This window comes from Aythya ferina (assembly GCF_964211825.1).
Source record: "Aythya ferina genome assembly, chromosome: 2".
In the NCBI taxonomy this organism is placed as follows: domain Eukaryota; kingdom Metazoa; phylum Chordata; class Aves; order Anseriformes; family Anatidae; genus Aythya; species Aythya ferina.
This window is the reverse complement of record NC_140297.1, coordinates 92489556-92514702: the sequence shown is the minus strand read 5'-3', so window position 1 is coordinate 92514702 and position 25147 is coordinate 92489556. Positions and strand designations below refer to the sequence as shown.

General features: G+C 42.9%; 1 protein-coding gene and 2 long non-coding RNA genes across 3 annotated transcripts in view; 2 read left to right on the top strand and 1 right to left on the bottom strand.

The window, feature by feature from the left end:
• Positions 1 to 790: 790 nt before the first annotated feature.
• On the bottom strand, positions 791 to 3484 carry LOC311432594. The gene is made up of 3 exons (XR_014690158.1): positions 3371 to 3484; positions 2680 to 2773; positions 791 to 1486 (listed from the first exon to the last, which is right to left on the bottom strand). It is a non-coding gene; the product is annotated as an uncharacterized lncRNA (long non-coding RNA).
• A 595-nt stretch (positions 3485 to 4079) lies between these two features.
• PTPN3 (protein tyrosine phosphatase non-receptor type 3) overlaps positions 4080 to 25147 on the top strand; it is a 164242-nt gene continuing 143174 nt past the window's right edge. Inside the window, exon 1 of the mRNA XM_084508444.1 lies at positions 4080 to 4182. Coding sequence (XP_084364570.1) covers positions 4134 to 4182 — 49 coding nt within the window. The 5' untranslated portion in view covers positions 4080 to 4133. The remainder of the gene's footprint in view (positions 4183 to 25147) is intronic.
• LOC311431161 lies at positions 9928 to 21329 on the top strand. Its single transcript, XR_014689292.1, has 4 exons — positions 9928 to 9976; positions 10087 to 10166; positions 16770 to 16842; positions 19667 to 21329. It is a non-coding gene; the product is annotated as an uncharacterized lncRNA (long non-coding RNA).

Here is a 25147-nt window from a genome sequence, read left to right as displayed (position 1 = left end):
AATCTTGCCCTAGGAAGAATTTCAAATGTTTCACATATGACCTCTAGTTTTGCTTCTAGGCGGTGCCATGCTCAGCAGTGGTATTGCCACATATTGCCCTGTTAAGTCTTGTTGCTTTTTAGGGTCCAAGTAGTAGGTCTCGAGAAGATGATGTCCCAGGGTCATCCTAGATTTCACGGGGCACAACCTAGTAGAAACTGTTCACTTTTTACCTGAGAAAGGGAACAGAAAAGTGTGGCTAGAAGGGTAAGTGCAACCTCTTGGCTTTGTGCCACATCTGAAGAGCAGAATCCATCTCAGTAAATGTAGAGGTTCACCACAGGGATGGTCCCAGTAGGTCTGCTTTACAGACAACGGAGAGCAGGTCTAATAGACAGAGGGGTACATGGCATGGCTCTGCTCCTCAGAGAGATGCCTGGCACAGCTCAGGTGACTGACACCCTCAGTGAGCCTATTTCTCTCCACTGACTGTGTAGACAGCCTAGGCTGACCACCTCACACCTGGGGAGCACTGTAGGTGTCCAGTGCTCATTGCCATGAAGCCACGCTTACTGTTCTGATGAATTAAGCATTTTAGGGTCCTTAAGTTAGAAAGGCAAAGCAAAGATCGACCTCGTGGTCTGGCTGACACTATCACACACCTCTCTGGACCAATATATTCAGATTTCACCTTGTTCCCATGGCGCTGGGTAACAGAGCTGTTACCTGAAGTGGGAAAACCCATGCTGTTTAAAGAAACAACTGGTTAAATCTGCTCCATTTGCTGCCAGTTAGGGTCCGCCCTCCAGCGTTTGGCATCTTCCCAAATCAGCCTTGAATTGGACAACCTTTGATCAGTTCCACGGAAATCTAATGACACGTAATTGTAGGTTAGGGCCAGATATCGGGGCGAGGACAAATGGAGCATTATAAGGAAGCAGATGTGAACACGGCTTGGTTATTTTGTCACTTCAGTGACAGAAGTGGAGACAAGCATCAATTGCACAGTTACTGTAACCCTGTATTGTTTTTTCAGACAATGATTATAATTATAGATACGCGCTTCTTGGAGGATAAAGCACCACAATTATGGGATGTTTGTCATTTCAGCTCTCTTCACAAATAACTCACATACAAATGTACACAGCAGTTCGAACGCTTGGAGTCTGTCCAAAGATATAAATGGCTGCTATCACTTCACATTTTAATTTCATGATTGCAACAGAATCATCTTGTATGTAAACTTAACTCTTCCTAGTGTTTTTGCTGCCATTGACAGTACTGCTTCACTTAGCTCATTAGATGGGTTTCAGATTTTCAGGATTTGGTGTTTAAATGCGTTCATTCATCCAAACATTATTTCAGGCACCAAAAAGCCTAACTTCACATGCTATTTTTCACTTCTTTGCTGAAAAAGTTGCAGTCAGCTCTCACTGTGCCTTCCATTTCCAAAAGCAGGGTAACAGCTTTAATTCCTGACCTGTTCCATCCATGGGCAGAACAGCAGCTCAAAACAGAAAGAGAAAAAATTGTTTGTAAAGGATTTTTTCTGTTACTTTTATATTATCTCTCTACAATAATCCTTTCTTTTTTCATAACAGTCCTTTCCTCCACCGAAATTCAAAGGAGAACATGCTGATATAATACTCTGTATGCTTGCAAATGTCATAAGAATTTGTTTTTTGAGAAGTTGCCTACTGCAACTGTATGCCTTCAGACGATGCAAATAAAAGCACGCTCTCCTGCAAATGCAGTTCCAAGGGCTTCTGAGCTTGCAGCTCTACATGATTCAGTTCTCACTATAAATTGTCAGTGTACTAACCTTAGGACATCTCAGAACATGGCTCTGAAGTTAATGGATTATGGAGTAAGAAGCGGGTAGGTTATACATTTACCAATCTCCTGGTCTGTAATAAACCCGGCTGGCTGTGTTAAGTCATGTAGAGAATTATGTTTCAAGACTTAGGTAAGCTTTCAGAGAGTGCCAGCATTAACTTGCAAGCAAGGGGCATTTCACAAAAAGCTACTTCCCCACAGCTATCTCCCATGTTAAGAATTACCCAGGATTTTAGTTTAGGAGACTAAAGGAGACTAGCAGGAGAGTAGATAAGCAAATTTCTGTTGAGAATACTGCTAGAGGAGAAGGATGCCAACATCTCCATTGAGGAGAGGCCCTCAATGAGCAATGCTATAGAAGTGAGGTGAATACAAGCATCCCTCTTGTTTTGTTTGCTGAAGTACTGAAACAAGTACAGGGCTCACATGGTTTTAAACTAAAAGAGGGTAGATTTAGACTAGATATAAGGAGGAAATTATTTCCCGTGAGGGTGGTGAGGCACTGGCACAGGCTGCCAGAGAAGCTGTGGATGCCCCATCCCTGGAGGTGCTCAAGGCCAGACTGGATGGGGCTTTGGGCAGCCTGGTCTGGTGGGAGGTGTCCCTGCCCGTGGCAGGGGGGTTGGAACTGGGTGTTCTTTAAGGTCCCTTCCAAAACCCTATGATTCTTTGTAAGTTAATTCAGCCACTGAAAAATGCAACTTTTCATCAATCTGTCTATTTGCTAAAAACAATAAAAAAATCTTGGTGATCTTTGTCGGGTTTTATCTTTTAAAGAGAGAGAAAGAGAAAGGGAGTGAGTATTCAGACCTGTTGAGTGTAATGTAAACACTCACTGGCTGCAAAATGAGAGACATTATTTACCCAGGTGAGAGAAAAGCAGGAAATAGCCATATTACATCATTTTCCACCAAAGAACCTCCGGTGAACTTGCTGTTTCCAAGAGGGCGTAACGTTCCTAGAAGTGAGAATTGATTTAGGTTTTTCTCTCAGCGCTCCACTGTGAAAACAGAAACTGGACTTGTGCCAAATTCTGTGAATTATTAATATTTTTTTAAGCATAATAATAAGGTCATGACAATAAGGTCATGCTCTTCTTACAACACAACACCTCGCATGCACGAAATCTCAAACGCTCGCTGCTTATTGTCTGCCTCATCCCAATATTTAACAAGTGTGCAATAATGATAACTTCCTCTTTCATGCTGCATTTTGTACACAGATTTCAAAGCGTTTTCCAAAGAAAGGGAACTATAATTATCCGTGTTAGAGATGGAGAAACAGAAGCACAGAGAGCTAAAGCAATTTGCCCAAGGTGACAGGACAAATTAGAGGCAGAGTCAGGTGTAAATCCCGCGTCTCCTGCTTTTTGGTTCCCTGCTAACCACTGCCTTGCTTGCACTTGACAATGGTACCACCAGCTTGTGGGAGCAACAGCAGTAGGAAACTACTATGGGGATGCTACTTGATGTGCCCTGGTGTGAAATTGGCACAGGGCCTAGCCAGGGCCCAGCTACAATCACTCTTGGCCATGGGGACAGCAGATAAGTGGTACCTGAGCTGCAAAGGGGTTGCAGGGCAGCGCTGGGACCCCTTGCTGAGCCCCAGATGGGGGCTGCTGAAAGGCAGAGGGACCTCTGTGGCTGCTGCATGGAGAAGGCATCTCTACAGACACTGAAACACCATTAGCCTCATGTTCCCCAGGATGCACTTCTCAGAAATCAGGCCCATGTAGTTTTGTTCACACCAGTAGCAATCAGAGCAGCTGTTCACAGACACAGAGGTCTCTGTGGCAGAGACGTGGAGCTGTTTTGTGCCACCAGAAGTCGTGCCTTGGGAAGATGCAGAGGCAGCCCTTGCCACCTTGGTGCATAGTGAAAGGATAGATGCTCTCCCACGGTGCTGGAGCATCCGAATTATACCGCTAGCTGTGGTTTATTTGGCAGGTAAAACTGATTTTAAATTATTTCCTGCATATTCTAAAAGCCGTTTCCCTTTAAAGTGCAGCAGCTGCGACGTATTTCAGGTTCTATAATTTCAAATGAGGCGCTCAGAGACTACTCCTTTCAACATTTTTTTTTTTTTTAATGAGGGTGGGTACCTGTTGCAATGAATCAATTAAAACTCTTCTGACACACAAGATGCGTGCTGCCAGACCTGTTTCACAGGTTCCTCAGGAGGGAGGATAACATGTGACAGCACACAGAAGCCAGGAGGACTGGGGAAGATCAGAAGCCTGCATGAGCGAGCTTAGGTTTCCAAAATATTTCCTTGAAACGCTATTCAGAAGACCACTGAACTCTCTGACAGACGGCGCCATGGTGGAGCAAGAGATGCTGCTGTCGTGTGCTTATCCTCAGGAAAAGTGTAAGTGACCAAATGTGATTTTGTATAAGGAATGAAACCAGGACGCTGGAGAAAGGAAATGAAAGAAACAATCTAGCCATTATAATTGAAAAGACTGAGGGAGTAGAGGGGAAATGCTAAAATGAGGAAATAAGGAAGCTATTAACTTTATATTGTAGGCATGCAATTGAAATACAATTAGTGTACTTGCAGGCAAAAGAAAGGATGCTTGTATGAAGAACTCTGATATACAAGCATCTTGAGGAAACTTGCTTTAATCTTTGACTTTCTGCCTGTATTAGCAAAGCACTGCGGCATAGGGCTGCTTGTGAGGTGGAGAATGTGGACAATGGGCTTTGATTACCTCTGCGTAACTGGAGAGACAGACTGGGGTGCTGAGAAAGCATTTTCTAGAAAGATACAGTAAAAAAAAAAAAAAAAAAAAAAAAAGAAAAAGAAAGGTAGATATAATTAAGAACAGCACTTTTTTTTTTTTTTTTTTTTGACAACACAAGCTGCCCAGAACTTTACCCAAATGTCAATTAAGACTTATGATATGGTGCAAAGGTTCCCAAATCCATCCCTCTGTCCCAAAGGAAGCTGTAGCAGGATTTCTTTGGGAACGAGAAATATTATTCTCTTCCTAGAAAACATAATGCGGGCTAGAAGGAACGAAAGAACAAAATCTGTATATTCTGTTTTTCAAAATGCTAAAAGACTTCGGGAGAGCAGTTCCCAAGGTGCCAGCGAAGAGTGCGCCAGGCAGGCAGAAGCGCTGGGCCTGCCTCAACAAAACGCTAAGCGAAGGTAGGAGCGGAACTGGTATGTCCTGAAGCCACTTCGGTGCGCTGCCAGGGCAAAGTTCAGCACAAAGAAAAAACTGCTCTCTTTGAACTCCAGATACTTTGCCTTTCGAATGGGAAGGCTGGTTTTGGCAACGCAAGGAGGATGTTATTTAAAGCTTACTCCAGATGGAAGGATCGGCTTTGTTCTGGATGTAAAAATGTCTCTGCGCAGGGCTTTACCTTGGTTATCAAGAGCAGGGTAGGGCAGGGATGTCAGCAAAGATGCAGTCTGCTGTGGAGAGTTGATTTCTCCTCCCCACGAAGCCCCATATGTAGAAGGTGACAGACAGTTAAAACCCTTCCTTGCATGCAGCATCCTGCTGAGATGAGCTAGGAACCAGCCCTCTTGGAGTTAGATGACTCCAACAGGGCTTAAGCGGAACCAGGAGCTGTGATATCTGCACTATAAAAAGGCAGCGATGCTTTCTTTCCTGCTGACTAGTTGCTATTAGGGCTTTTTATAAAGCTTTATATATGCAGACTATCAGTGATCTATGTTTAGCATTGCTATAACCTAAACATCACAAGTGGGTGTTTTTCTCTTTCATGGAGTGATTTCCTTTTTGTTTTCTTCCCCCTGCCTGTTCACTTTCATGTTGAAAAAAATAAATACAAAATCTAGAGCCATACTGGGTTAAAAACATCCAGTTGCCATCTATACAAGACAGAAGGTGGCTGGAGCTCTCAGACTGCTCAGTTTTGTATATCATATGCAACTTCATACTGCGTGTCATTGTTTCTGCATGTGTGTAAGAGAGAAAGATTTCTCAATCTTTCTGGCTCTCAGGATCACAGGAATGTGCCAGCTGCAACACATGCAGCACTGTACAATATCTGAAAAATATGCATGCAAATATCAAATCAAACTCAAATAAATCCATAGGAGGAAGGAAACTGTGTAATACCTCGGGATGGATGAGCTGGACCCTCTAATTACACCTTATGGTGGTGTGAGTGAGCAGTGATCCCCCCGAAGCCAATGGAGCTGCTCCATGAGCTGAAGAAAGGACTGCGTGGAGGAGCAGCCTCATTGCATTTATGGCATTAAGCACTTGCCAGGGACAGGTAGTGCATGTTTCTGGCACATTAAAAACATACATTGAGCACTGAATGGGTCCACTCCAGCCATAAAAGGTCAAAATTTTGCTGCATTTCAGCTCAAAGCTACGTGTTTTTGTGGACTGGTCCAAAATGTCAGCCTGTTGAAGAGCTTAGCTTATAAAGACAAAACTCATCCTTAAAAGAAATGCTTTCTGCTGTAGCACAATAGGCACGGCACATCTTTGGGAGTACATCTGGTACATCTTTGGGCTGCGTATCTGTTGCCATGTGAAGTTAACAAGACACTTGAACCTTCATACCTGAACCATGGTGTCTAGCTGTCCATGACGGCATATTTCCATGCAGGTTCTGCTTACTGCTATTTGTCTCCCTAAATGTCTTTCAAGGGAAAAATAAGACATTTACGGTGTGGTGTTGGTTGGTTGGTTTGGTTTGGTTTGTGTTTTTGGTCCTCCAAGACAAACCAGGATGGTTACAACACTGAAAGATTAGGCCGTAGTTAGTCATACGGCTTGTTTTCCATAGGTCCATATAGGCAAAATGCAATAGTGCCAGGGTATCCACTCCACAGCTGAACATTACTCTTTCGTTGTGAACATGAGCTGGGGTCTTCTGTGGTCTGTCACTCTTTCATGTCACCCAGGCAGATGGAGAAGAACACTGACTACTTACTTTTGTCATGCAGCAGGCTTGTCTCATAACAGATACAACAAGAACAGGAAGATAAAATGTCCTGAAACAACAGCATGCTGGCTAAGATGTCACCAGGTCTTGCTACTGTTTGTTTTTTTCCTGTCTCCAAAATTATCAATTGCCAAAACAATGTTGTTTGTGCACATACCATGTGTAGGCACAGCCACCTAACTAGGCTCAACCCGACACTTTCCTCATCAATCTCTTCAAAGCCCTTCTCCTAGGCCTTCTTGACAGAGATGGTTTCCAAAGGCAAATACCCCAGTTAGTCATTGAAATGGCTTTTACACCACCTAAGAAGCAAAATATATGTAATAAATGCAGCTCAGCTTCTTCTGGAGCAGGGGTAAACAAACTTCTCAAGTATATGACATAGTCCTAGATACTCCTAAATAGCTGTTTGCAAACATAAATTTTAAAGGAAAATAATAGAACCTTTTTTTATTATTATTATTTCTCTGTTTGTCTTAATGTTTATTTTTGTTTCATTTTTTTTCTCATGCACAGCTTTTTTGTAAAACAAAACACAAAAATTCTAAGTAACAACAAGCTTACCACTATACAGAGAACTTTTCTGATATTTTATTTGCTTGACTGATGAGAAAATGAGTCTTGTTCCACTTTTACCTTCTGAATATTTGCTTTTCAGATGAAAGCATGCTATCAGACCATGTTTCCAGTGTGTTAAGCACCTTTGCACAATTTCTAAATCACTTCTTGCCAAAAAAAAGCCATGTGTGTTGAGCACCCTAAATTTCATTTGGTAAGGCTGACCTCTGATCTTTGGATCACTTCTTGGCCCTCCTTTGTAGCCTGATCAAGATTTCCACATTAGTTTACCAAACCTTTCAATACTTTTTTTGCTCAGGAAGTGGCAATTGTCTAGGAAGAGTCTTTAAAACGTCCTGCTCTGGAACAGCTTTACCAGATGTTTGCTCATCCTCACTTCACTGTTTTCAAACATAAAATCTTGTTTGATTGTATCAGTATACACTTTGACCATTTAAATGAATGATCACCCTAAATGCAGGAGTGATTCCCAATTAACTACCCTACAGGTTGTTTGAATGACCTAACAAATTTGCTGAGAAAGGCATTCATTTTTGTTGTTGTTTGGATTGTGGACTGTAATATCAAATCATATTTCAGCCTAAGAACTGGTCCCTGGTGGACTATGAGAGAAACAGCCCCAGTTATCTTCTCATGGACCTCTTGAAGATCTGCCAGTGAATCAATTTGTAAACCATCTAACCCATAGCCTGTAGGTTCCTGTGCGTGAACATTTTACATCAAAATGCCATGGACTGTCTTGGAAAAATCAAAATATACTGGCCTGATACAGTAACTGTTCTTGATAAGACCTGTCAGATTGTCAAAACAAACGGTTTATTTAAGTAGTTAAGTTCCTTATTTTCCAGGGAACTGTGGTGCCTGACTGTCAGACTTTTTGGCTCTCATTTTTGATAACTTGCCAAATTAACGCATCAGTGTATGTCAGCCCGATCTATAACTGTAGTCAGCTAATAAGAAATGAAGTTGATTTAATTCCTTTTTATATGTCCAAAGGAATAAAAAATATACCAAAAAACAAGGCAGAAGTAATACACGTGCTCTTCATATGTTCCTCATCTGAAAGCCATGTGGAAAGAGGTATTTCCATGTGAATTCCTCTCTGTTGACTTATTTCTGGAAGAAAGGCTTATGCAACGCATGGGTGGAGCCCAGGTAAAAATGTAAGCACAACTGTGCTGCTCAAAGGTGACTGAGAAGTGTATTTGGGAAAACTGTTTATGTTCACCCTTCAGAGACTGGCCATTAAAATGCTCCTCTGAAAAAAAAAATATAAAAATTAAAATAAAATAAAACGAGTATAACCAGCACTAGCTACTCATTCTGCACACAGATGGTGCTAGTTGTCCCAGAATTGTGCCAGACACAGCTAGAAAAGGACCTGGAGCAAGCACCCAAGATGTGCAGGGGTTTGGCAGATGCATCAAGGCTGCTCAAGAACCCGGAGGATTCAGGGACTTTGCCCACGCACCGTCCTCATGTTTAATGTTTTGCTGTTCCTGCTGCTGTGGTAACGTGGGTGGGAATGCAAGCAGAGGAAAGCTACCAGCAGCTGGATGCGTTCAGCTCCCCGTGCAGGAGGACAGGCTCTGAGGGACAGCGAGCTCTGCAAGGGAGGGGGGGAAGCTCAAGGAAGAAAACATCAGATAGAAATTAAAAATGGGCCTGAAATATGTTTGCCATACTGCTCAGCATATACTTGGTGTCTCAAAGGCACATCCATCTACGTCCTGCTTGGCTTCTGGGTCTGGAAGGCTTTCTGACTCTTTGGAGTGATTTTCTTCATCACATCTGTGAGGTGTATGCTACACTGGAGATTTCCAGGGGATACAGGCTCTGCTGCAGTGGACACATGGGCTGTTGCTAGTGGCAGGGTCTGCTTAACTCCATTCTTCCTCACCATAGCATGGCCTTGCCTCAAAAAAAAAAAAAAAAAAACAAAAAACAAACAAAAAAAAAAAAAAAAAAAAAAAAAAAAAGAACACACTTCTTCTATTGTATTTTTGGCCTAGTTATGCTGTCATCTGCAATACCACCACCTACTCGAAAGTTGTAACGGGGTAACTGAGAGCAAAGCTTTGCATGGGGTTTCCTTCCAGAGAGATGATCCAGTCTGCAGAGGACTCCATCCTCTCTCCTCATGTAGGAAGGAGCTAGATGTCAAATCCGTAACAGATTTTTGGATCTGGCACTTGACCCAACTGAGATGCTTAAGACTAAAATCCCAGCAAAGCAGGTGGAGATTTTAGTTCAAGGATTTATTCACTGTTTGCCTCTTTGGTTCACCGGGAGCCTCGAGCTGCACTTCTGTGCATGTCCTGAGTTGTCTCAATCCTGGTGGAGCCACGTGAGCAACTCGAGCCCTAATTTGTACATATGTGACTGAGGTGCACCTCCTGGAGGGACAGCCAGTGCCACAGCAGGCCTCAGAGCTCACCCAGCTTTCAGGACCCATTGCTCACCTTATCACTCACCACAGCTATTGCTGTTTGATGCTGCAATGCAAAGCACAGGTGGTTCCTCTCCTCCACCCTAGCAGTACAGGCTGGCCTGATTATTTATGTAGAAGACATGGAAATTGTCATTCCCCGTTTGAACAGGTCCAAATCTACTCAACCTCTTGAGAGAAAGCCTGCCCAGCGGGAGTAAGGCCTTGCTAACATGGGGGCAGCCCCGTCCATGCTCTGCCAGAGCTCCCTTGGGGCAGGCCTCGGTTTCAGTTCCCCTCCTGGGACCTTGCTTTTTTTTTTTGTAGTTCAGATAAAACAGCCACTGGTTAAAACACAGAAAATCAAGTGCAGACAAGGGCCAGAAAGCTGGATGCCCTCGTGCCAGGTGAGTGCCCTAGACATGAGGAGACATGACTGGGTTGCTTAATGTGCTCTTTTGCTTTGCGGACTAATGAATCTTGAATTGTGCTGTGCACGGTTGCAGCTGGAGCATGAGGAGCGTATCCCTCCAGCCCACTCACCCTGACCTACTTTAGAGCTGCTAATTGCATAATCCCTGGGGGGTGTGTGGGGGGGTTGAAGTTCCCTTTTTCTTTAAAAAAAAAAAAAAAAAAAAATCAAAGTCGATGAGGCTGTGTTTGGAAGGGATCTGTCCTGTGGATCCAGATGGAAAGGTCTTCCAGGTGGGTTTTCAGGTCGGTCCCCACACCAGGCCACCACTATCGGCCAGGTCCAAGCAGATGTTGGCTGAGCTGCTCGGGGCTGTTATTGCAGGCACTTAATGCTCTTTGTGCACTTTATAGATCTGCTGCTCCGGATTCAGGCTCCGCTCAAAGGCCTGCGATCTTAAGTAGGGGGTATTACAACGACTTGTGCTGAGTCACCTAAGCCCTTTATTGAATCTGGCCCCAGTGCATTTTTCAGGCTTATTTACCGAGCAGCAGGTATTATTACCAGCAGTAACTGGGTTAATAACAGGGCCTCTAAGAGAGAAAGCAATTTGTAACACCTGTGATGCTTTGACTGAAACACGTTCATTATCCCAGTTATGTAATAAGAAGAACAATAAAAAAACGACTTCTCCTCGCAGAGATCTCGGCGGTGCCTGTTGCCTGTATATGGCCACCGCATCCTGTTTGCTCAGTGCTTGCACAGTTACATTCGCCTGGAATGTCCGCAGCAGAATGCCCCTTGAGTTTTAGTAACTAGGCATGTATTAACGAGATAAATACAGCAAATGCCAGAGAAAAAAAAAAAAAAAAAAAGGACATTTATCTTTGCTGTGGACAGACAGTTGTTGTTGCACACGAAGCCTGACAGATGTGGTTTGCTGGCAAGTGAGTGAGAAAAAAGGAGTATCTTAATTTGTGGTGGGAGGGGTGACAGGGTTCTCTGCAGTTCAAGACAAAAAGGTTTGAAAACTTTCAAAGCTGTTCATAGCAGCTCCATATACGACATATGGTCCTTCCTGAGCTATTGACCATTCCCAGTGTGGGACTCTGCCAAGTGAAAGCTAAACAAAAGTTACCCTTAGAAAAATATTTAGGAAGCCCTGTTTTAGAAGCGAGTGCACATGTTGGCTGTGACTCAGAGCACACCCACACTGGGTAGACAGATTAGCATCTAAACCACTAGGCAAGTTCCAGTTCTAACTCAGAAGGTCAAAAAAGCCTGGGAAATGGCCACTGCTCCTTTTCTCCTCAGCACAATTATTTTTTTCCAGATTACAGAGTCATTTTGGATGGCACAGCAGCAGTGAAGTCAACTGATTGTCATAAACAATTGTGTTCTATGTTGGGAACCAATTCTGTCATTTCTGGACAAGGGAATAAAGAGGGGGGTGAAAACAAACCCACCAAACCTCAAACCTTTTCCTTTGGACGTGTTTGTTTTAACATTTGTTTCTGCTTCACGGAAACCACTGGGATCTGTAAAATGTTTACTAGGGAGGCACGTATTAGATGGAAGAGAGATGAAAGCCACCCCCGCTTTGATAATATGCTTGTTTTGTCCAGAACTGGAGAAGGTCAAATTGGACGTCTTTATTTGTTTGATTTGGTGTCATATTATCAGCACACAACAGCTCACAAGAGCAAGACTGGCTTATGCATTTCTCTAGGTGTTCACATGTTGTGGCTGGCTTGTTTCCAAGCTACCTGTGAACGAAGTCCCTGCGGGTCCTCAGCATTGCCATGAAGGTGGTGGGTACCCACCTATTCTGTCCTCTGTCCTGCACTGGGAACACACAGGAATGGTGTTTGGAGTAGGGCACAGAGCATTAAGAGCCTTTACCAGGCCAGATATTCAGCTGTCCTAAAGTTTAAGGTATCTCCTAGTAAGAAAAAATGTTATCAACTTGTATTGTTTGTTCTGATGCATATTTTATATCTGTGTTAGAAAAAAAGGATTTAATATAGCCTCAGAAGCTTGCAGGCTGTCCTGAAACCCTAGGATAAGTCTTTTCTACAAGCCCTACACAGGGAGTTGACTTGATGATCCTTATGGGTCCCTTCCAACTTGGGATATTCTGTGAGTTCATGCGACTTAAAACTGAGTATTTGTGGAATCAATACGAATGAAGTAATGAAGCTCAAAGTTTCTAGAGGCAACAAAACTGCATTAATAAGAGACAGGTAGGAGTAAGGTCAGAATCAAAAACAATTTCGAGATTCCCATCCATGGTATCAAATGAAAATCTGATTGCAAGAGTGAGCTGAGTTAGGCAATGCTTATCATCAAGTGTTCTCAGCTAGCTTCAGGGGTTTTGCCTGTGCTTCGTCCAGAATTTTTACTGCTGCAGTCCAGCTAACAAGGAGATAGATAATGTATGGTGGGCATGGAGACCGACAGCAGAGTCTCAGTAGAAGAAATACTTTTTTCATTTTTCTTCTTAATAGCAATGGATAAAAAGGGACAGAATCGCAATGATGTGAGTTCAGTAATATACGAACAGCCCAGAGCTACGTTCACTGCTGCAGACTTGCCATGGAGGAAGTACAGCAGATCTAAAAGATGAGTGCCTATTATTATCGCTGCAGCTGTGCAGGCAAAGCAGAACTTAGTTAAATCTTTGCTAATAGCTAATCCCCTACAAAACCGTGGGTGGAAATACTAGCTCACCTTGCTGGCTTATGGATTAGGTTTCTTTTCCCCCTGGTGTGGCTTTTCACTGAGCTGTCCATTGATCTCAGCTTCAGAGACAAATGGCCTTATGATTCCCCTCTACATCCCACTGCCAGAGAGTAAGGGAGAGAGAAATGGTGAAGATAACAAGGCTTTTCTACCTTCATTCCTCCCATTGGTACTCTGTCACAAGTAGCCCGAGAACTTAGGCTACAGCTCCATCCACATCTATAAATCAAATGTCTCCAGAAGTGCCTAGAACCAGTGCTCTGCAAAACCTGCTTTTCTTCTGCGTTTGCAGCACCATTTCAGCAAGCTAGATCTTGTTTCCTCTTCCAGAGTAACCATCACGTATGCAGCAGTGATGGGGCTCTTGCCAAAGCATTTTTCTTATCAGGATTATGCTTTTGCAGGATGAAATATCAACAAATCTGTATGGTTAATCTTTTGAACATTTCCCATTAATAAACAAAGAATTCTCCCTGGCTTCAGAAATGCTGTTCATTAACCCTTTTCTTCCAACATTGGGCATAACAAAAAGTTTTTAAGTTAATCAGAGCTATTTGGGTCATTATTCCTTCTTGGACTTTACTATTCTATTTCTTTAAAAAAAAATCTTTCATTAAGACTATTTTTCATTTTCATTCATTTTTATTTGATTTATTAAACAGCTGTTGGCAGGACCTTTCGTCCCATCATAGTCCCACAGGAAGGAGCTCCCCAGCCTCCCTTCAATCAGCAGTTCACTCTCGGAGAAAGCTAGCAATATTGGGCAATTTTGTTATGCTTCCTTACAGAGAGATTACCCAGGAAAAATATAAAAATAAAAATCTTTCTGTAGGAGGTGCCGTGCTAGGGGGACAGCCCTAGGCAGCTAAGGATCACTGCTGCCCATCCATGCCCCAAGCCTGCGGGCTGACATCAGCTGTGGTCATAACACACGACGGGCTGGCAGTGCCTATCTTCCTGTTGTTTTGCAACCACCTGGGATCATAGGAAGCTATTGGCCTTTAAGGCTGCTTTAATAGCTGGTAGTCACAGCCCCCATGTCTGAAAGCCTGTAGGAGCCGGGCAGAGTGGCTGCTCAACCCTTCCAGATTTCATCTGTGGCATTTGTTTATACGTTGTGGCTGAGCTCTGGCAAATTGTCTTTCTTCTTTCCACCCCTCAGTATTGTAGTATGCTTACTTTTATTTCCTCCCCCCTTCCTTGTTGGCTTTTCCTCCCTTGTGATACCAGCTCCTCTTCACTCCTGATCGGAGAGGGGCTTTTCCTTTGCCACTGGAGGAGAAGCCCTTATGGACCTGGGATGAGGGCTGATGGCTAATTCTCTAGGTGGCCTTCTCCCAGGAAGGAAAGGGGTCAGGCTGTAGTCCCGCAGCTTAATCTGGAGCACCTTGCTTGTGTAATTCTCTCTGACTGTCATCTGAAATCACACCAGTATTTCTCAATCAGCATTTGGCATTCGTAACTAACTGTGTTCTGGCCCACAGAGAGGAAAAATGAGCAGGTTTCTCTCAAGGCATTGTCTCAGATGACCTTTTGCAGCTTGGTCTTGCCGACCTCAAGAGACAGTCAGTGGGAAAGCATTCCTCAGGAGCAAAGTGAGGCCGTTAAATCTGTTCCCATAGCCATGGGAGTGCGAACCTTTTGGAGAGCTGTCAGGCTGCTATGCCTCAAGCATGTTGGGAAAAAGAGTGGGAGAAACTGCAGGCTCCTTGTGGCAGAGTAGAGGGAACAAGCGTGTCCAGGTTCCAGATGGACTATTAACAGAATATAACTCGATTTTGATTTGCTTCTCTTTCTTTTTCTCTGTTGTGTAAAGGCTTAGCAGCAGTAGCAACTACCAGATATCATGGTTTTGCCATAAAATTGCTATATGTGGTGAAAATTAAATAGATAGTGCTGTTCCCCTCACTCCCAGATCTTCTTGGGAATGTATAACATGCATAGGTGAAGTAAAATCTTATTTTCAGCTCTACAAAAGCAAATAAATGGTATTCAGTATTTAATAAATGGTATTTAGTATTCAAAATGATACAGCATTTTAGCAATCTAGAGCGTACTCTCTCATTAACACCGGAGTGTACCATTTTACCTGACGTGTGCTTGATTCCACTAACCTGGAAGAGATGACACATTTAATGCCCCAGGTCTGCACTAGGTTTTGAACAATAACTTTTATTGCTATTCTGGTACCAGTGCTGGAATTTTTAATGAGACCAACGAACCTGTATTCATCAGATTAATTTCTCTGAAGTATTTTGTCAATTTTAGGAAATGAACAAAAAATTATTATACAAAGGAAATACATTGCGTGTCTGAAACTCGAAGCAGAGCATATTAGCAGTAATCAAGTTCATGCTTATTATCTTTACAGCCCCATAGGTGTGCATGGTGCTTTGTTGGCAAATATAATGACAAGCCTGTGCTTTTTTCCCTAGGCAATAATCTATCAGGTGACTCACTCTATCGGCTTGATTTTATATGCTCAGATAATCTAATATTAAAAACAGGGAAAGAGGCACCAGACGGGTTACTGTGATGAGTAGGCAAACAGCATGCACTATGTGCTGACACTGAAAAGGTAGGGCTCTATTTTAATGTCAATACAGTTCGGTATTGTCATGTCATATATTTTCCAAAGATGACCACCATGCATTTTACTAGATTAAGTCTTGCTTAACCAAGGGGGAGGAATGGATCTGCAAGGCATGGCTTGAATTGAGCACATCCCTCTATCTGCCACAGACAAATACAAATACCCTTGCAAATATAACCCATAACAAAAACCTTGCAAATACTTCCCACTGCCCTCATAGCCATAGTACTTTCCTAAAGTGGGGTGCAGGTGTTTACAAAGGGTCCATTCTTAACGGGGTGGTGAGGAAGTGAAAGAAAACTAAAAACAGCCAGCAGAGTGTGTCTACATGGCTAGCTCTGTGAGCTTGAAGGAAAGAAATCTACCAAACTGGACTTGATACAGGAGCTTCTTCCCTCCAGAAAGATTCCTGCACCATTTTCCACTGTTACTGCTGTGCGTGGAACGTATCCGCTGTGTTTTGTGTCAGATGAAATGAGTTAAGCAGAAATCTGATTCATGGGGCTGGAATCTGGAGAGGATAAGCTTCCTGGCACAGGGAGACTCCTCTCCTCTGTGGTCTGATTAGCACTAAGGATTCTGCTGGGGAGTCGTGTGTAACAGCTAACATCTCACAGCTTAAAGAGGTGCATGGGAGTAGTGGATGTCGCTGTCACCCCTGGGCAGCTTGCACGTGTCAGCGAAACAGGACAGTTCCCAGCCCAGCAGCTGGAGTGACTGAGCACATACAGGGAATTGGACTATACAGGGACACGGCAAATTCCTTTGTCACTTTCTGTGCCACTGGAAGATTTGTCCAGTGCGTCCAGGAGGGGATGTAGTGATTTTCCTGAGTCTGAGCCACAGGACATCTGCTGGAGGACCGAAGGGAAGGCAAATAATCGGTGGTGACGGATGAGAGCGGCCTCTCCAGCACTGTGGGCTGTCCCCTGTGGGAGGGGACGGGGCTGAGCAGGCAGCTGGGTCCCAGCCCAGCTTGGCAATAGCAGCTTCAAAGCAGCTGGCTTGTTCCTCCTGTCTGCGGGGCTGAAGCCCCGTGTCGCTGCAGGCCTGCTGCTGCCCATCCCATGGTGGAGGAACTCGTGGCTGCACCCCTGCCATAGAGCTGGGTGTGCCGGCTGGCCAGCCAGAGCTTGGCCTCTGGTCCTGAGTCTCTGCAAAAACAGGGCCAGGGTGATGGCTCTGTGCTGGCTTTAGAAAAGCTCTGATAATTCGCGGTGTCTCCGTGAATCTCTCTTGTCACCTTTGACAAAACTCTTGCAGGTGGAAATGCGACATGGGAAGGAGGCGCAGTTCTTTTGCATAACCCGCTGCCAGCCGGTGAGCGTAAAATGTGGTGAGCTGCAGAGGGTGTTTTTTTTTTTTTGTTTGTTTTGTTTAAATTATAAGCTTAGTGGAAAAAAGCTCATTTTAAAAACAAGTGACAGGATATCAGCTGCATACAGTGGTTACAAATTGGAGATGGATTAGCAGCCTATAAGAGAAAATCCACCGTGTCTGCAAAGTATGTGGAAAAATAAAAAAGAAGAGAGAGAGCAAGCAGAAAGGACAGGTGAAAGGCATTACTTTCATTTTCTGGTAGCGTGCCAATTCACAATTGCTAGATATTAGCAAGGTGAAAGGTGTGAGTTACAACGACAAGAGTCATTAAGCCAAATTTCAACAAATACCTTCATAGTTTGCCGTGTTTCTGATGTCACATAATCTCGTTTCAGATCTGTGTTTATGTGTAAAGGCAGGAATTAACCCACTGGGTAATTGCAGACCAGCTTATCCTGCTGCCGCGTACTGCGGGGGAGCGGTGTCACGGGGACGGTGCTGCAGAGCGCCTGGCACACCCTGTTTGCCTTGACTCGCACAGGCAATCCCTCTGTCACTTAGCCCGCTACCATCCCTAAAACGTATCACATTTTATAGTAAAGCCGGGCAGCAAACCCACTATAATGAAGGATGAAACAAATCCATGTTCCTATCTCTGAGCATTCCCCTAAAAACACGCCTGCCTTCCTTTCCATCCAGATCTCCATCACTGTTGTGTGATGGGGAGGCTTTCTCTTCTCCTCCACTGCCTCTCCCTGTCTGCTTGAAACTATTTACTAAAACTCCTAGTTCCTTCAGTTTCCTTATATTTCTAGATCCAAGATGCAGCCACAGTTTGTGATTTTATTTTTTTTCCCCCTATGGTGAATTGTGGGAAGACAACATCCTTTCAGACCATTCCCAGCTGGAGACAATTTCTCAATATTTGGCTTTGCTGTTGTTTCTTCAGAGCCTCATGCTTGTCTCTGCTTTGCCGTTCCTTGTTGTTTCTTTAAGGGTTTTTGGTTTAACTCTGTGCCTTCATCCCAGAGACCATTGTGCAGACAGCCTGAATTCCCTGACACGTAACAAGTTGCTCTGTAAGTGGTGGGACCCAAATGCAAACTGTGCTGCAGATTGTCCCACATTTCATGGGGTCTGTATTTGTTTTCCTACCATTAATGGTGTACAAAGTGTGTTTCTTTTCCAAGTACACTACTCACCAGCCTATCTTCCTGAGATTATATGAGCTGCAGAACTTTCTGACAGCTTTGATCAAAACCAGTTTCAAATCTTACTGGGGGAGTGGAAGGAGAGGAGGAGGACAGGCAAGCAGAGAAGCACACTCAGAGCATGGTAATGTAATCCTTATTTCCGTAGTATAACAGTCCAAAGTGTGTCACAGCTAACTCTCCTCCACAATATTCTGAAATAAAATTTCAGTGAGTCCAAATAAAATGTCACAAACTGAGTTTGTTGAAGGGAAACATTTCAACAAATCCAAAACAAAAGTGATTTGGAACTTGCTTTTGGAGAACTTCAGAAAATTGCAGCCTTCTGTTCTTAAGTAAAATAAAAAGAAATTGGAAAAACAAAACAAAACAAAAAAAACTCTCCAAAACCCTGCAGACCTCTATGGGAAAAATAATTTACTATTTTACTTTTTTTTTTTTTTTTTAACTCTTCTGAGCCTTACTAAAAGTACATAAATGAACTGGATTTTTGCTAGCAAGGTAAGCCTCACGTTTATCAGCTCACAAGACATGCATTTTCGGCTCCTACACATTCAAAACATTTGAACAAAGGCATGTCTAGCAGGTGTTTTTTTCTCCTTTCACGTCATGTCAAGCTTCTTGACTAAATTTTTTATCCTCTGGCCAAGATTCAAAGACAGCACTTAGATGAAAAGCTGGGAAATATAAAATATTTAGCATATATAAATACGGGGATTAAGTCTTTTTTTTTTTTTTTTTTTTTCCCTTCTGATTATAATGACAAAGACCTTAGCAGTTCCTGTTCATCCATGTTTCAAACACAAAACCATTCTGGGTGTCGCCCAGGAAGGGAAAGCTCTGTGACTTTCCCAAATAGACGTTATTACTGGGGTCTGGTGGTTCTTTTCTTCCCTTTTCTTTCTCTCTTTCTCTCTCTTCCTTCCTTTCTTCCTTCCTTTCTTCCTTCCTTTCTTCCTTCCTTTCTTCCTTCCTTTCAGTTGAAGCTGATTAAAATGACAATTCCATGTTTATTGAAAATGCAAGGATTCTGAAAAAGGACAAAGATTTCATTCTGGAAAAAAAAGTTTCAAAAGTTTTCACAGTGGCACAACAAAATATTTTGGAAACAATCAAAATGCTTTGTTTCTGAATGAAATGGAGCTTGGGAGCCCACCTCCCATGGCTTCCATGTGGCCTGTAAGATCCAGTGAGAGGAGGGACCAGGCAGGAGATAAAAGCCGGGAAAACACTGGCTGAGTCAACTGGGATTTGAGGCTTGCAGGCTCCGTACTGCAGAGTTAAAAGCAAAGCTGCAGTGAAGCTAAAAGTCCCAGGGTTCTGTGGCAGGACCCTGAGGGTTTTTTAATTGCATGTGGCTAAGCTGTGCTGGAATCTGACTAAAAAAACCTCACAAGTATTGCAGGCACTATGAGCTGTGGCAGCACCAGTGCCTACCAGGTGTGTTGTCAGGATATCCTGTTTTGTTGGCAGTTTTGGGTGATTTACATTTTATTTTATTTTAGCAGTTTTACCTTGGATAAATGTCTTAGTTCTCAGAAACTGAATTTTCCAGTAAAAACATTCTGTTGGAAAATCCCCAATACCCTGGACTTTCACTGCCTTTCTCAGACATGTTCGTTCTTTCAGGGTTGGGACTGAGGATATTGAGGAACAAACAGGGTGTAAATGCGGTGGACTTGGAGGAGGAAGAGAACTTTTTGCTTAGACATCTGGAGGCTGGACAGTAAGGGTGCTATCCTTCAGTGTGCTGTGATTACATCTTATGCATTATACAGGTTTAGCCACATTTTTGTGAGCTATTATTAACGCTGACTTGCAGCATACGCCTTTGGAAGCAGTACAGTCAAGGCATACCTGCTTACAGTGGGAAACTAAAAAGCCTCAAATTTCCTCTTGGCTTGCTCCTTCCTCCTACGCCCAGCTCCGTCCATGCTGTTCGAAAACAGAAGCTGACATCCAGTCATTTTCTATTGTTGGAAGAACATTCATAACAAAACCCACATCCCCTGTTGTAAATGCATTGGAAGGCCGTGGAACAGGTGAATTTGCAGACTGCTTCTTTTTGGATTGTTTGGAAAGGTGTCGTATCCATTTTCTTGCCTTCATGTGATGCTATTTTGGCAGTAGTAACAGGAATGGGCATCTCAGCCACTTTCTAATCAAATTAGCCAGGCATGCTCCCACTCAGATGGAAGGCTGGTTGGCTTTTCCAGCTTGGATTTATACCCTATGGACGTGAGTTCGGAGGCACTTTATCTGCTCTCGTGGCTTTAGGTGCCTTGTTGCTGAAGTAAAGGTACTGTGGCAGCTATCTGTGTTACTTTTGTATGGCTGCACAAAGATGGAATAGCTCCTGTAGGGGAAAAAAAAAATAAAATCTATTTAAACCAGCTGAGATGTTCAGACTTTTCATTAAGTGCAAAAATGAGACTTAAAGCAGAAGCAAAGAACAGAATGGCAGGGATTGGCAGGTTAACAAGGAAAATGCTTGACAGATTCAGACAGGGCTCACTTTAGTACCGGGAGGCATCACATAGGGTGTGAGGTAGCTGTAGACCAGGCAGGTATTGATCTGCAGCCCTCCTTTGCACAGAAGCACAAATGGCTCCAGTGCTCTACTGGGATTTATCACTACAGCTCCAGTTATTTCAGCAATGCTTTGACACTTCACAACAATGATGATAATTTTGTTTAAGGTATGTTTTGTGTCACAGCCTTAATTTTGGAGATAGAAAATGTTATTTTTAAGGACATACCGATAGTCCAAAACCCAATTTCTGCTTTACTGGTATAACCAAGAAGGAAAAAAAATGGACTTCAGATGTTTGTGTTCTAACAACTACTTTGTCTATTTTTGTACTAAAGCTATGCTAATTTCCAGCTTCATTAATTAATTGATGCCATGAGTGTTGCTTCTTTAAAAGATGAATTTTCTAACCGTCCCTTTGGAGACGGTTCTTAAACCACCAGGTATTTAAAGCCACCTTCCTGTCTGAGATGGATTCACTTTGGGAACAATCCCTGTACAATTAAAAATTATTTTTGGATTTTTTATTTATTCATAATTTTTTAATATGTCTGAAACTCATTAGGATGCTAGACTTCATTTATTAGAATATCCTTGAGCGGGAGCAATAGTGGTAAGATTCACTTCATTAAAGACAAGTGTAATCCATATAGTAATCAACCTACTGTTCACAGCAAAGAACTTCATTAGCCACTGTTAATTTGAGGCAGAAACCTGCAAAAGTCAAAATAAATAAATAAATAAACTGAGAGTGAAGGTAAATGGCTTTCTTTTGGTCTTCATTCCCTAGTGGCTTGGCCATTGTGAGTTTGTCTTTCCACATATCACATACAATAAAGCAATATAAATTAGCATGGTCTTTGATAAAGCTTTGTTAGATTACATTAGCTGTACACTTAATCCCAGCAGTGGTTTTACCTTTGGGAAGACTGGAGTTGTTGCAGTCGTGCCTGAACCAGTGTTGGATCTGTTGTGTAAATAAATATATTCCTTGTTAAAAGGAAAAGTAGGCATTGTCTTAGGGCTACTCTACTACTGCTTTCATCAGTTCATCCTGGGGACCACTGATGACTTTCATCATCAGTGCTGTGTTCTGCAGCCTCCCTTCCCTGCTTTTCTGGATAAATGCTGGAGGCTTTAGCTGGATAATTCCCTCGAGTGCACTTCATACATCCTGCCCCACTTGATCCTGCCAGCACCAGGGCCTGAGCTGGTGCAGAGTAGGAGGAGGAAACCACAAACTTCCTTGCTACCTAGCCCTACAAAGGCTTGTACTTTGAGGAATGTCCTTTTGTGTCCCGAAGGACAAGACCTGGTACAGGGCTTAGTCCCAGTTTTCTGCTGCTTGCGCCATCACTTTGCATTTCCCAGTTGTCTTAGGGATGAAGAAGGCAGAGTTACACAACCTCTGTGCAGCACCTAAATCTTAATTGTCCTCTGAACCCAGTCCATGAATTGCATGAAAGCAACGAGTGTAACCCTTAGAGAGACCCACCCAAGACTAAAGGAAACATGTCCCTAACACAGAGAATTGGGCAAGTACAAGCCAAGCAACAGCTGCCAGTCACTGTCAGGAGTTTCCACAACCAGGTACATGAAGGTACTAGCCCAGCATTCAGAGATGCTTCACCTTACTGAGTGTATTTCCAGTGGACAAGCTGCAGATTGTCCTGACAGCTAAACGTTTCTTCAGTGGCCACCCTTTCCCTGGATGGTATTTCACATACTTACAGATACAAGTTGCCTCCAAAAAGATGTTTTGGTTTATTTTTCTTAAGGTGATGTAGAAATCCAGCTAAGTGACTGCACACTGTACATATTACTTTATTAGTGCTTTTACAGTTACAAATACTGGAAAATTACCAAAAGTTGTGTGTTGAAAACTAAAATTGTGAATGAAATCCTGCCTTGATTTAATTCTGGAGCTCCAGCTTCGACAGCAGCAGTTTTTGGATTTGTTATTGAAAGGTGCTGGGCACTCTGTGTATTGCTTTCATTGAAAGCTGGAGATGTTTAGCTCCATAAAGAAATGGAGAAATGTAAAGCTGTTGAACCAAAGTTGTGCTCTACTCTCATGAGGCCATATGTTTTGGTGAGGAGATACCAGACCCTGGCCTTTTATCCCCAAAACAAAAATAGACAGCATCACAGCCTTATGAGTTTGGAGAACCCAGGTGCAGAGGCTCTTGTGGATTTCCCTTTCAGGACAGCATGTTGTGATGGCATTTTCCCTCAAGCATGCAGTCCCTAAAAGGCCTTGACATTTATACCCTCATTCCTTTCTGAACTTCAGCATCCTCCGCTGTTGCATCTCCCTGTGACTCACACAGTTTATTTACCCAAGAAGCATTATGTATTTGATGCTTAGTTCAGACCTATTTTGGATAGTGTTACCATTAGCCTTTCGGTTTTACAAGCAGATGATGAGATTTTTGCTGGCTTACTGCTGTTCTACACATGTGGAGAGCAGGGAACAGCTCAGGCACCATGCAGAAGCCCAGTGGTAGGCCGGGATCCTCAGGGAGGCCATGGCAGTGGTGCTTCACCTCTGGTTTTAGCGTGGCTGCGGCCAGCAAGGGTCTCAGTCAGTTGATAGGGATGACTTGGGGCAGAGGAAGGTTGGTTGTGCTTGTGGAGATCATCACTGTTCACATACTGGTGCCTGATCATGGCACTAGGTTATCTGCACCATGACTTCCTGGACTACAACTTGGATTTAAAAAATAAATAAAAATGCAGCTCTGAGAAACCATGGCTGGCCATGTCCCACACATAACTCAGAGATCTCTCACGGGCACAGCTCCATCTACAGCTGCAGGTATCTACCTGATGGACTGCACCTGTAGCAATGAGCACATGGCCAGGCCGACCAGCGCTGGTCACAGAGGCCTGCAAGCAGGGGGCAAGCAGGCAGAGTTCAAATCACAAATAATGTGGGCTGTACACAGCTCTTCCAAGTAAAATGGGAGTAAACCAAGACCTGCAATTTCTTTCTGTGGAAGAAACTGCATTGCAAATGTTATTGTAAAACAATACCGGTAATAATATGAGCTGACATGAACTGAAATTGGTTACACTTTGCTTTCCCTCTCCTTCTCCAGTGTCTGAGTTGGAATAATATGCTTTCTGCCTGTGATAATATTTCCTATGTTTTTTTTATTTTTTTTTCCACATTATAATGCAGTTTCATTCATTAATTTCCTTAAAGAAGAGAATGCTTACTTCCTTCCTGCATTTGGCATTAGTCAATGGAGCGCAAGCAAATGTTAGCTGAATTCTCAGAGATGCAGATCTGTGCTTTCCTTTTTCTAACTGAGGTTCAAAACAGCTAAATGCACATGAGGAAAATCTTATCCTGCTGGAAACAAATTCAAGATTCAGAACCAAACAAATGTTAATTTCAAAGCTATTTGTGGCCAAAAATAGGAGTAATGACTGTTATCTCAGAATCAACAACTGGAAGAGCTTAAAATTAAACTTGCATCTAAAATCCAGAAGTCACCAGGGTAGCAACCTTCAAACTGTTCATGTATTGGAAATGAATCTCATCCCATATAAACAGACTTCATATGTCTTGGTATTTGGGGATGGATGAAAACAAATGCATAGGAGAGCGATTAAGAAGAAGAAATGGAGTGAATCTTCAGGCACAGGGGATCTTGAATAGCTTCTGTTGTGAGAAAACAAAGCACCTTTCATGTGGGGCTACATAAGGCACCCATGCACTATCCCAGTTGCTTCTTTATAAAGTTGTACTTCTTTATTTCAGTGGTTAAGTAAGAATCAAAGCTACAGCTTCTTTCAAGTCACTGAAAAAAATATAATAATTTTGGCAATCATTCTGGGTCATCCCTTTACAATTTTAGTAAACTCTTATGTCCTTCATTATACTTTTCATCTTCTGTACTGCTGTTAAAGCAAAGTTATTCTCAAGCTTAAAGCTAAGCCAATGTGGAAATGCTGCAGGATTAGAGGGTAAAGAATGTTTGAAGTCTCCTATTTGAAAACCAGCCTTGTGAGATTAACAATTGAAAGATAATTTCATCAAAGATAAAGATAAATGAATGTTTAAAACCCATTCTGCATTAATACAATGCACCTTGATTTGAATAAATAGGAGTCTGAAAATCTGTGCTTGTATTGACTGTGTTCCAACTCACCTTGGAGACCCATAGGGAAAGGTGAAAATAACCAGAAAATAACACTGAGGCACAGAGTATCATAATAGTTTGCCAAGACCTTTATTTGATTTTGCCGATCCAGCTGCATTTCCTTAAATGTCACAAAAGAACATTAATTTTATCTAGCTGTGTTGATTGCTGTGCTGAGTGGTAAATGACTACTTCTTTCTCCAGTGCCGGAGAGGGAAAATGTTATGAAAGAATGCGTAGGATGTATTGTCCCTAATTTTTTTCGTTAGAACTATGTACCCTTTGACATTTCTTGTGCTGTCAGGAAGGATCTTCCTACTGCCTTCAGGGGAGAGATGGATCCAACCCCAAGCCCTCAGCCCAGCAAGACGTTATGCACGTTCACAGCTGTGTTACTGGTCAAGGAGCCAAGTGGTTAGAACAGTAGAA